General features: G+C 49.3%; 1 protein-coding gene across 1 annotated transcript; it reads right to left on the bottom strand.

Annotated features, from left to right (window-relative positions):
* Nucleotides 1-4,038: 4,038 nt before the first annotated feature.
* Nucleotides 4,039-6,441, bottom strand: LOC124654634. Its single transcript, XM_047193625.1, has 5 exons — nt 6,277-6,441; nt 6,002-6,175; nt 5,640-5,762; nt 4,805-4,948; nt 4,039-4,710 (listed from the first exon to the last, which is right to left on the bottom strand). The coding sequence occupies exons 1-5, from the start codon at nt 6,385-6,387 to the stop codon at nt 4,210-4,212; spliced, it is 1,053 nt and encodes a 350-aa protein (XP_047049581.1). The 5' UTR covers nt 6,388-6,441; the 3' UTR covers nt 4,039-4,209.
* Nucleotides 6,442-10,990: the final 4,549 nt, after the last annotated feature.

The raw sequence follows: 10,990 nt of genomic DNA, 5'->3' as shown, positions 1-10,990 counted from the left end.
ATGGGAAGAACCACGCTGCCTTGGTTTGATCCGTGGTGCGCGGTGAAACCGGAGAGATGGTGTTGCTTCTCATGTCATACACACCGCATGTACTAGTTTTGCTACATGTTGGCCAAATGCACCAGAATTCAAGGCCGTAGTCGACGAAATATATCTGGTCTCCTCTAAATTGGTCGCCGGCACTGATGGCCTTGCATCAGTCGTGGCTAACGAAGAGTACTCGATCGTTCAAGCTCTCCAGTTGTACCCACCGGGACATCTCCAGATCTGCCTCGAACACTTTGAACGCCATGGTGTCTGCCCAGTCCCTGGCGGAGGCGGAAGGAACGATCCATCGAACCATGAGCAACTTGCCTCGTGATACAACAAGATAGCATGTCCTGGCACACACAACAGCGGCGTAAGGCCCGTCCAAGGTGGTAACCGCCTCCGGGGGAAACCCTTCTGCCGAGAGCGGCGCAAGGATGACTCGTTCGACACGCGTCACCACGGGCTCCCCGGTGCTCATGTCCCTCCTAAGCTCGTGCTCGTACAGGTCGCCTCTCCTGCTCACGGCGTACATCTTCCCCTTGTAACGCGCCATGTCGTGGTACCATGTCCCGTTGCATATGCCCGCCGGCCACGAGGACATGCCCGGCCAACAGAACACCACCACGTCCGGGAGCTCGTGGTAGCTGATCTTGGCGGCGACGAGCCCGTTCGCGCACATGACCACCTTCCGGAGGTGGAAGGTCGTGGAGCTGGGAGGCACCACGCGCGCGTCCACGTCGCCGCCACGGCGGACGGGCTCCTTGCAGTGGCCCGGGAGCCTTACGACGTCTCCGGTGAGAGGGTTCTTCAGGTAGTGGCTGCGCCGCCCGGCTCTCACGTCCTCCAGCAGCAGCCAGTTGTCGAAGGACCCTCGGCACTGCTCGTAAACCTCCAAGCGGAGGCCGTGACGCTTACCGTCGGCGAGCCTCTCGAAGGTGCCGTCGCGGAAGTTGAGCCAGGGGAGCGGCGGGGGCGAGGACGGCGAGTGCAGCAGCTTCGCCGCGTAGCGCCAGTGGCGGCAGACGGAGCCGAAGCGGACGTGGTCTGCGTGGGTGTGCAGCCGGAGTAGGATGATGCCCGCAAGATCAAGCGGGAGGTCCGACCAGCAGTACGATCCCGGCGACTCTTTGACTTTGCTTGCGCTGGAGCCCATCGATTTGAAGTTGGATTGGATCTCGGGAGTTGGCCACTAGGAGGCAGACAATATAGCAGCATAGCATACCGATTAGGTCTTGTTTGGTACCAGTGTTTTAGTGGAGATTAGTACTCTAGAGTATTGGATGAATTTCTGCTGTCATCCAATCCCCACAAAACCCTATCCCCAATCCACTAGGTAAGGATAGAGTATTGGGGATTGAAAAAATTACACTAAAATTTGGGAAAAAGCGGGGATTAAACTCATTCATACTCTAGCACCAAACATGTATTGGGAATAAGTGGGGATTTGAAATTTAGAACGGATTATCCCCGCTAATCCCACTAAAACTCTAGTACCAAACAAGGCCTTACAGAGATATAATCGATCACAAACTTGGTAGAGAACGGGAAAATAACCCGAACGCATTGCACGCCCTACGATTCTTTTGAAAACCAGTACCATATCTTTACCTACTAATAAAACGTCAATACGATCGTGGTAGGTCGTCGCCCTTTCTTTACCTACTAATAAAATAAAACGTCAATACGATCGTGGTAGGTCGTCGCCCTTTTTACTATTATACCCTCCCACCAAATTCGCTCTACAACAAGTGATATTCGCTGATACCGGTTCGGTTTCGCGTTTCCCCTGCAAGGGTGGTCTTAAGAATCCAAAATCGGTTGCTTAGAAGAGATAGATGTATCCAAAGACTTTTTTTACGCGACACGACTACGAATTTCCCTTTTTATTTGCGAGTCCCTGTTTGTATCTTTTGAGCGCACACCTATTAAGTGAAAGAGAAACTTCCCAGATCGAAGGAAGCTTATCATAAAGGGCTGACCGGCGATTATTCCTGCTTCATGCAGGCGAGTTGCAGCCTGCAATCCGAACTGAGGATGGGTTTTTGGAGTTAGCTCACCATCGCGAGATCGCGACCCTTTGTCCCGCCCATTGTAGCAGTTTTTTTTTTTTGAACTTTTAGGAGCAAGTTGTGACTTGTGACACACCTGCAGTTGGGAACGGGGCACACAACAAACAGCTCTTGATGGCATTGGGCTTTTACAGAGCAGCATACCCTGTCGATTACAGAGATAGAATCCATCACATCATCACAAACATGGTACAGCACGGGAAAGTAACCCGAATGTATCATAATCGAATCAAACGACAATCAGGGCTGAAGATGACAGAAACCGGTATCACGGTTCCACGGGCAAACACGTTGTGGGCTCAATGTTTTTTCAGAAATACTCTCGCAGACGGTGGTAGACGTATTTGATTTCATACTTTTGCGCAAAAACTGCCACAGATTCCAATTTCAGTACGCGCGCGCACGCTTTCAACTTCACCTCGTTCTCTCTTCCGCGCCTTCCTCCGCGCTCTTGCTGCCGGGGTCGTTCGCGGCCCCCGCGGCCGGCGCATGATCCGCCACGCACTGGAACCGGCAGGCGATCGGCTTCGGCTTCCGCTCCTCGATCATCAGAGCGCGAAGGCACCGCTTCGTCCTCGGCGGCGCCGGGGCCGGCTCGCTGCCACTTGCTGCCGTGCTCTTGTCTTGCGGCGGCAGAGTTCTCACCGGCTCCTTCGGCTTCTCCTGCAGCTCCTTGCTTGGCGCCAGCACCACCGGCTTCTCGTGCGCGTTCTTGATATCCACGCGCACCCCGGGGTCGCCGGAGTTGCACGTGCTCTTCTCCATCGTCGAGTTGTTCACGCCCTGCACGTTGCTGTTCACGTTCGCGGCCACGGACGGTGACGGCCTCGCGGAGGACCCCTCCGGCTCGTTGGCGGTCCTCGGCGGCGGTGGCGCGCCGCTGGGGCCGTTCCCGAGGACCATGCTTGCTCCGACGTTGTTGCCAGCCAGCGTGATGACGCGGTACCCTTGGTCTGGCGGCCTCGGCGCCGGCGGCATCTCGCGGCCGGCGAGGCTCTTGAGACCGTCCTCGATCTCCCGCCGGTACGGCGCGCGAGCGCCGTCGAAGAGGCGCGCCCTCGGGAAGCCGGAGATGGAGATCTTGGCGTCGTCGCTCCCGCGGCCGCCGTCCCCGCTCGTGCCCGTGGCCGGGGGCGGCGACCTCGAGAGCGTCAGCTCCAGGTCAGCCACGGCCGGCCTGGCTCCCCGCGACCGCAGCGAGTCTAAGGCTTCGACAGCAATCGTGTCCGATTCATCGGACGAGTCGGCCTGGATGGGAATGTCTTCCTCCGCGTCACGAGTTAGCGGAGCTCGCGGCGCAGTCTCTGCCGGAGCTGGTGGGGGTGGGCTTGGTGGCTGAGGTCGAGTCGAGGCTGGCATTGGCCGCGGCTGCTGGCGCCAAGATCCCACATTGCTTCTGTAAGGAAGCCAGAACCGGAACGGCTGTGGCTGTACCGGCGGCACCGACGGCGGCTGTTGTTGGCCGGACATGGCTGCCGCGCGGAGATCGATCAATGGGCTGGATGGGAGGCGAAGGTTTTACTGCGTGTTAGCATCGGATCAGCGTAGGGTGGCAGTTTCATAGGGCTGTGTTGCCTTGAGCGTGTCAATGAAAGAAAGGAATTGGAGGCTTTTCTTGGCTTGCAGCTCTGGAGAAAGGATGGATGGATGAACCGGTTGCTTGCTTACCAACTCACTCACCCACAAGTTTCAAGTTTGAGTCAGGTTCAGAAGTTGGCATCTGCTACATCTAGTTGGCTTCAGTTTTCATAAAACTAATTCGCATTAGTTCACGTTTTCACATAACATCATTCTGAATTTGTTTGCCACGCAGATCAGCCGTGAGGTTATAGCAATTTCAGTTGCCCGCGAAGTTCAGAATAAACTGCAGAGCAAAAGCAAGCCAATAGCAGGATACCTTCTGACAAGCAGAATTTTATTCACATCATCGCCGAGCGAGACAGTTATAGTTAAACAGGCAACATCTACCGTACACATGTTCATCCAGAATACCACATCACAAATAATAAAACGGGGAACATGATGTTATTAGTAATATTGCATATAGCACTGTTAATAATCCAAAACTCAACAAACACTACACTATCAACAACGAGATTGTAACTACACACTAACTTGGTTGTAAACAATGACTCCATCGAGGCTTCGCAGTTGATACTTCTTGTCTTGCCGATCTAAGAGAATTTCCATGTCGTCCAGATTTTCTTCTCTGTCGCCACCGTTCCTTAATATCGCCACTCTCCTCTGTTAGGAGGTCATTACTAATATCACAGTTTTCTTCAGTATAGTGCTTGTTATCAACGTTGCTTGCCACGCCCCGAAGCCGAGCGGTTTCCGCTATCAGGTCTTTGACCAGCATCTCGGTTGTCTTCGCGGTAATTCCTCTCACATACCATGCAATGGGCTGTGGAGGTAAGATAGCAGGTTCAATAAGCTGATCCAAGGTGATGGCAGATCCAACTCTTCCCCTGCCGGCAGTACAAGAATCATATTCTTCCAGAGTATTTGGATCAAGAGGAAGGCATGCTTCCTTGTCAACAAAGAGGGGCTCTATTTTCCAGCAACCCTCAAATTTCTTCATAAAACCACTTCTTCCTTGTTTGAACTTAACCTGCACATTTTAAGCACGAAACCACATATTATGATATCAGCCAACATGCAGCATGTGTTGACCAAAGTATAGTGGAGAAGTTCCAAGTTTATACAGTGTGATTTCTTCTGTTCTGGTCAACAAAAACATGAACTGACAAGATGCCAGACCACCAGAGGAATTTCCATATGGCTGCCTGCTCCACTTCAACTACCTGCCTTGATCCTTCATCAAGCAAGACCTTCCTTGATATCACTTCCTAAAAATTAGAACAATTATCATGTGAATGAGTTTGATTCTCCTGGGTAAGATAACTCAGTTTCTTTTCATCGTAAGAGCAAATTCCTCGGGTCATTTAGCTAGCAGCAGTAACCAAATATGGATACACATGCACAGACACATGGTGTATGGGACATCATGTTTCTGTTATACTATTCAAGGATTGGACTAGATATTCCATACAAACTATAAAGAAACACGTAGCACACGTCAAATATCATATTGTCATTCGACAAAAGAATAGACTTGGAGGGTATGTTTGCAGCACTATTCTGAGCAATCGCTTAAATTAGCTCTTGCTAGTTAATGGACCTCCAAGAAATGTATGAGAAGTGAACATAGTCTAACATTTTTGGAGGAGCAATGACTAAGCTATAAATAAATGGATTAGATCAGAGAACTAAATTGCTCTGCACAATGACATACAGCAAAAAAGCAACAACAGTGACTTGCACTTATAACTAGAAGAACAATTGAAAACTGAAATCAGACACAATAAATGTTGTTTTAACTTTTAATAAAATCTGTTTCTAATGCAAACTCGATTCCAATTGATAGAAAAAATAAACATGTCCACACTAGATAACAATTAAAAACAGAGTTGAAGTATAGATAGTTCACTTGACAAACACAAGCTTGTCAATTCTGATTAAGAGAACATCTGTACATACCTTGATATTTTTAAACACCCTTTTGTTCTCCGGATCGATTATAATGTTGTAAATTGCATCCGGTGGTAACCCTGCCTCAAATCTCAAATTAAGGTTGCAAAGAGAGCCTTGTGGTACAGTGACCTGTAATTGTGAAGATTTGCTACTCTCAGTTCAGGGTATATCAAAATATTTCAACAATCTAGAAATAATTATGACCTACTGGCACATCAAACTGAGAGATGTTCCAGTAAGAAGGAAGATTTCAGCTTCCGAATTCCGATGTCCCAACACGATTTATCTTTTCATAATACAAGACCATCCATTAACCTACAAGCTTCATCCAATCGAGGCATGTAATCCTTCTAGTACAACTTATTTACCTTGATTTCTGGAGGATGATCAGTCCAAGTAGGGTCATTTCTCCAAGCCTGGAGCTGCTTCTCCAATCTAACATCTGCAGCAGCAGCACTACATAATCCCCTGACATTCTCTGACGACATTTGAGCCTTGACATCACCACCGCCGCCCGTCTTCAACAAACGCCCCAAATGCAGCTATTACAAGACCCAAACAGGCAAAAGTTACTTACATCTGCGTGAATAATGTCGATCGCGCGAGAAAAGGAAATTCTTTACCTGATCAAGAAGCAACCAACCTTGAGAGAGTTCTGAATCTTATCCGGGATCTGCATGAGGCTATCGACAGGTTTCTGCAGCCAGCCAGCCGTCCGGAGGCTCACCCCCGGGTCTCGGTTACTGCTTCCCATTGGAAGGCAAAAACAAAGCCCGCTCGTCACGCCCTGGAACAAGATCTAACAAACCTCGGAGGAAGGAAATGGACGAACTGGGTAGCTCGAGTGATGTGGCGATTGGGTCCGGAACGGACGGACCGGAAGAGGAAGAAGCGAAGAACAGCCGCTCCGGCGATCTTTGGTTCGGTTTGCGATGATTGATTTGGGACGGGGAAGGGAGGAAGCCAAATGGAGCACCTGTGAAGAGCACGAGCGAGACCACGCGAAGTTCCGGAGAGTCCGTCTTTTTCCTGTCCAGTTCATCCAATCGCAATCCCCAAATACTACTAGCACTCCGTATTTTTTTCTGACGAACAGTCACCCACAAGCATTGACTAACTAAAAAAAATTGACTAACTAAAAAGTTGGCTGAAAGATTCGGCGATTTACACAAAAATAACACATTTTGTGAAAGAAAAGCGAAACTATTTCACCCATCTAACCTTTTGTGCGGCGTCCCTCCCATCGACGCCACATCTCACTGTGTGGCGCCCATACGAGCGGTGCCACTCGCCCATCCGACGTGACGCGGTCGACGCTGATGTGTGCTCGAGTCTGACGTGGCAGGATGTGTGGCGCCGCCTCCATCGGCGCCACACGTTAAAAGTGTGGCGCCGATACCAAGGGCGACACACATCCACTTATAATTGCCCAAAACATACTATAAGACAATTCCCCATGGACTTAGCCGTTTTGGCGACCCTCTTTGTGTGGCGCCGATGACAAGGGCGCCACACTATGCAGTGTGGCGCCGATGCCATGGGCGCTACACAAACAGGATCGCCAAAACGGCTAAGGACTAAGCGTTCGGAGCCCCTGGATGTTTTCGATATATAAGTTGATATAAGTTGACATGTGTGGCGCCGATGCTATGGGCGCCACACATTGAAGTGTGCCGCCGATGCCATAGACGCCACACATTGACTTGTGCTAAACCATGAAAATTTCTACCATATTTCAACAGTTTTGAATACAACATTGCACACAACATGTACGACACAACATAGTGATTCAGATAACACATAAGGTTCGACGACATCAAGGTTCCAATTACAATAAGGTTCGACGACATGAAGGTTCGAGAAGATCAAGGTTCGATAACATAAAGGTTCGACAACATGAACCTAGCCAAACAGACATCACTGCGTGGCAAAGGCTCCCTCCCCCCCCCCCGCCGCCTTCTTATTCTTAGATTCTTTAGCCAGTTCTTCCTTCTCCCTTATGTCACGAGCCAACTGAACCACCGAGTCGAAGAAATGGTGGCGCTCCTCCGTCTTTGAAGCTTCCGCTTGAGTTCTTTCCTCCTTGATGCGCTCAGCCTCCTTAGCCACCTCCTCTAGGTGCATCCTATTGGCCCTCGCTAGTTGAGCAAGTTGCCAATTCTTCTGGAATTTTTACCTCCATAGACGATCTCGTTCGGCCTTGAGCTTCTCATTCCTCTTCTTCGTGCGCCATATGTATTCCTGATACTCCCTTTGCATACGGGCACGCTCAGCCTCGCAGCCTCCTCCAAACGGACTCGTCCTTATCATTGCCCTCCCACGCCTCCTTCCCCTTGGTGGGTTGAGTTGCCATACCTGGAAAAAAAATTGGAACATGAACAATTCGTTCCACCCCCCTAGCATAATGTGAACAGCACATACATACATGTGTTCATTAGTTACCATAATCAACATAATCTACCCATACAACCTAGCACACTACCATTTCTCCTACTTCAACAACCCTAACATCCAACCAAATCCAATCCACACTCAAATCAACCTAGGGTTTCACATCTCGGGTTTCACATTTAGATTCAACCAAATACACAAAATCAATGGATGAAAAGGAGGCGAACGGAGGAGATTACCTCAAGGAACGGGTTGGGAACGATCTCCACGGGCAGATCTGATGAAATCCAAGATATTTGAGTAGAGATTTGAGGGGGGGGGGGGGAGAGCCGGCCGCCTTGTTCTTGAGGGAGGAAGAAACAGAGAAGAGAATGGTTGGGTCGGGCTGGGGCGGGCTCGCGCGGCCACACATAAGTGGATGTGTGGCGCCCTTGGCATCGGCGCCACACTTTCAATGTGTGGCGTCGATGGGGGCGGCGCCACACATCCTGCCACGTCAGACTCGAGCACACATCAGCGTCGACCGCGCCACATCGGATGGGTGAGTTGTGCCGCCCGCATGGGCGCCACACAGTGAGATGTAGCGCCGATGGGAGAGGCGTGTCACACAAAAGGGTTAGATGGGTGAAATAGTTTCGTTGGAGGAGTCTGTACTTTTCTTTCACAAAAGGTTATTTTTGTGTAAATCTCCGAAAGATTCTGTGGCGTTTGGTTGGCCTGCTTTTTGCAAAAAAAATATGAACCAAGGACTTGTGTAGTTTGCATACTAGGTTTGCCAAATTTGACACTTGGAGAAGATCTTGCCGCACTTTCCGAGTCAATGACACGTGGGGTCGGGGCATATACTGCATTAACAAAAAATCTTGCCATAAGTGTGGCTGCAAACGGCTGATGTTGTATTTTCGTTATCTCTAATAATGAAAATTCGATTCCTGTGGTGTTTCGCTTGGAAAAATAAGTGTGGCTGCAAACCAAACACGGGTAACTCAGCTAAAAGCATCTTCAGCCACGTTCCTCAAAGCGTCCCGAACGGTGCCAAATTTAGCATTTGGGACGTCGCTTCCTAGCCACGTCCCGCAAATCGATTTTTTTTAAATTTTATTGAAAACAGTTAAATTCATTCAAACTTGCTATATACTACATAGATTTGAACGAAATTCAATTAAATTTAAACATAAACCCTAATCTAGTCGTACTAACGGTGGCCAGAGGGGTGGGACTCAGTGGATGAGCTTGCTTGGCCAGATGATGATTATCACCCTAGTCACTTATTTTTGCTGACCAAGCGGCATTGCAACTTGTTTATTTCCATTTCTCTTTGTTTGTTTGATGTGTGCAGGGATTCAAAGATATAGAAGATACCAGGAACAAGAATTTCAAAAGAAGTATAGTTTAGGATTTTACTTTAGTTCAGATCTTGTAATTTTCTTTTTATTTCCTTTTTGTCATATTTATTTTCATTCTTGTAATAAGAATAATGTAAAGACAATGTAAATATGTTCAATTATCAATAAAGCTTAAAGTTTCACTGATGAGCTTTCTATAAGTGTCAATATCCATTATTGATTTGTATTATGTAATTCTTATTGAATGTGAATTATGAATTCCTATTTCTTTTTATATGATGATTTCTCATATTGCTTCATTGTTTATAATTCAAATTTGAATATAAATTCAAATTCAAATCCCTCCCAAAACCCTAGTTTCAAAAGAGAGCATGTCAAAATTCATCGCACTCTCGCTACACTAAAACCCCAGTTGCAACGAGAGAGAAACCTCGACCCCTCTTAGATTTTATGCATTTAAGCGTGAAATTTTTCCCGTTTTGCGATGCAATGCACAACCCATTTCTAAATCTACCCCGCGTTTGTCCTAAGTGCTAGGATGTTACAACGACGACGACGAGGCGACGGCGATCCAGCAAGTCGCCATCATTTTGGAGGCAGAGGCGCGCGAGGAGGCGGACGTCGTCCGGCACGTGCACACGTACAAGGCGGCGCAGGGGGAGGCCGCCGCCCGCCGCGTCAAGAAGGAGGTCGTCGACCTCGACGCCGAGTAGGCGCGCGCGCCGGGCACCGCCTCACCGTCATCCGCCGCCCCGTCCTCCGCCGCGCGTAGAGGTCCCGGTAGGGCCAAATTTTGTTCATCATTAGGTCGCGCAGCGGAGGAACTACCTATATGTGTGTTGCGGTCAGAAACCCACCGGCGGGCAGCGACGGGCAACACCGTAGAGCCGGGAATCTCTCAGGACTGCGGCTGGCCCTGGTCCCTCCGAGCGACGGCCCGCAAAGCCTTCTGCGCACACGTCCGATGCTGATGCAAGGGCGTGCCACCCGACCTATACACGGTCGGGAAGGTGTTGGATGATGCCTCGCTTAGTTTCCTGCATGGCATACACGTAAACATTAAATACGAGCCTCGATCGGCTCTCGAGGTTGTCTGTGAATCGGCTCAAAGAGCCGATCCACCCATGATTCGTACAAGGTGTACGAATATATGGTGGTCCTGCTTGATCAAGATAAAGCTAAAGCGATCTACGACGATTTAGGGTTTTCACCGCATAATCGGATCATCCTACTCACGATTGGGCCTCGCGCTCGCGTACGGTGATCGTAAGCCGATCCTAGACAGGGCCTAAAAACCAACACGAGGTTGATCCCCGGAACATCATGTCTAGGGCTAGCAAACTACACCCTACACGCCGCTGGATCCTCCAACCCTTTGTAAGGCCTAACAATGCGGATATTAAACTAATCCTTGCAGAACAAGGAGCAATCATAACGGATCGGATCTACTAAATAATGATCAAGCGGGGTGCCGCCCCTACACCTAAGATAGGTGTAAGGGCGGCTAGATGTATAAGGGTTGCACTACGACATCATATGATACGAAGAACAATGCTAACCCTAACACATCTAAGATAACTACGTTGCTCGCCATCAAAAAGGCTTCGTACGAGCAACGCA

Source organism: Lolium rigidum, chromosome 5 (assembly GCF_022539505.1).
Source record: "Lolium rigidum isolate FL_2022 chromosome 5, APGP_CSIRO_Lrig_0.1, whole genome shotgun sequence".
In the NCBI taxonomy this organism is placed as follows: domain Eukaryota; kingdom Viridiplantae; phylum Streptophyta; class Magnoliopsida; order Poales; family Poaceae; genus Lolium; species Lolium rigidum.
The sequence above is the reverse complement of the archived record's forward strand: the minus strand, read 5'-3'. Positions and strand labels throughout refer to the sequence as shown.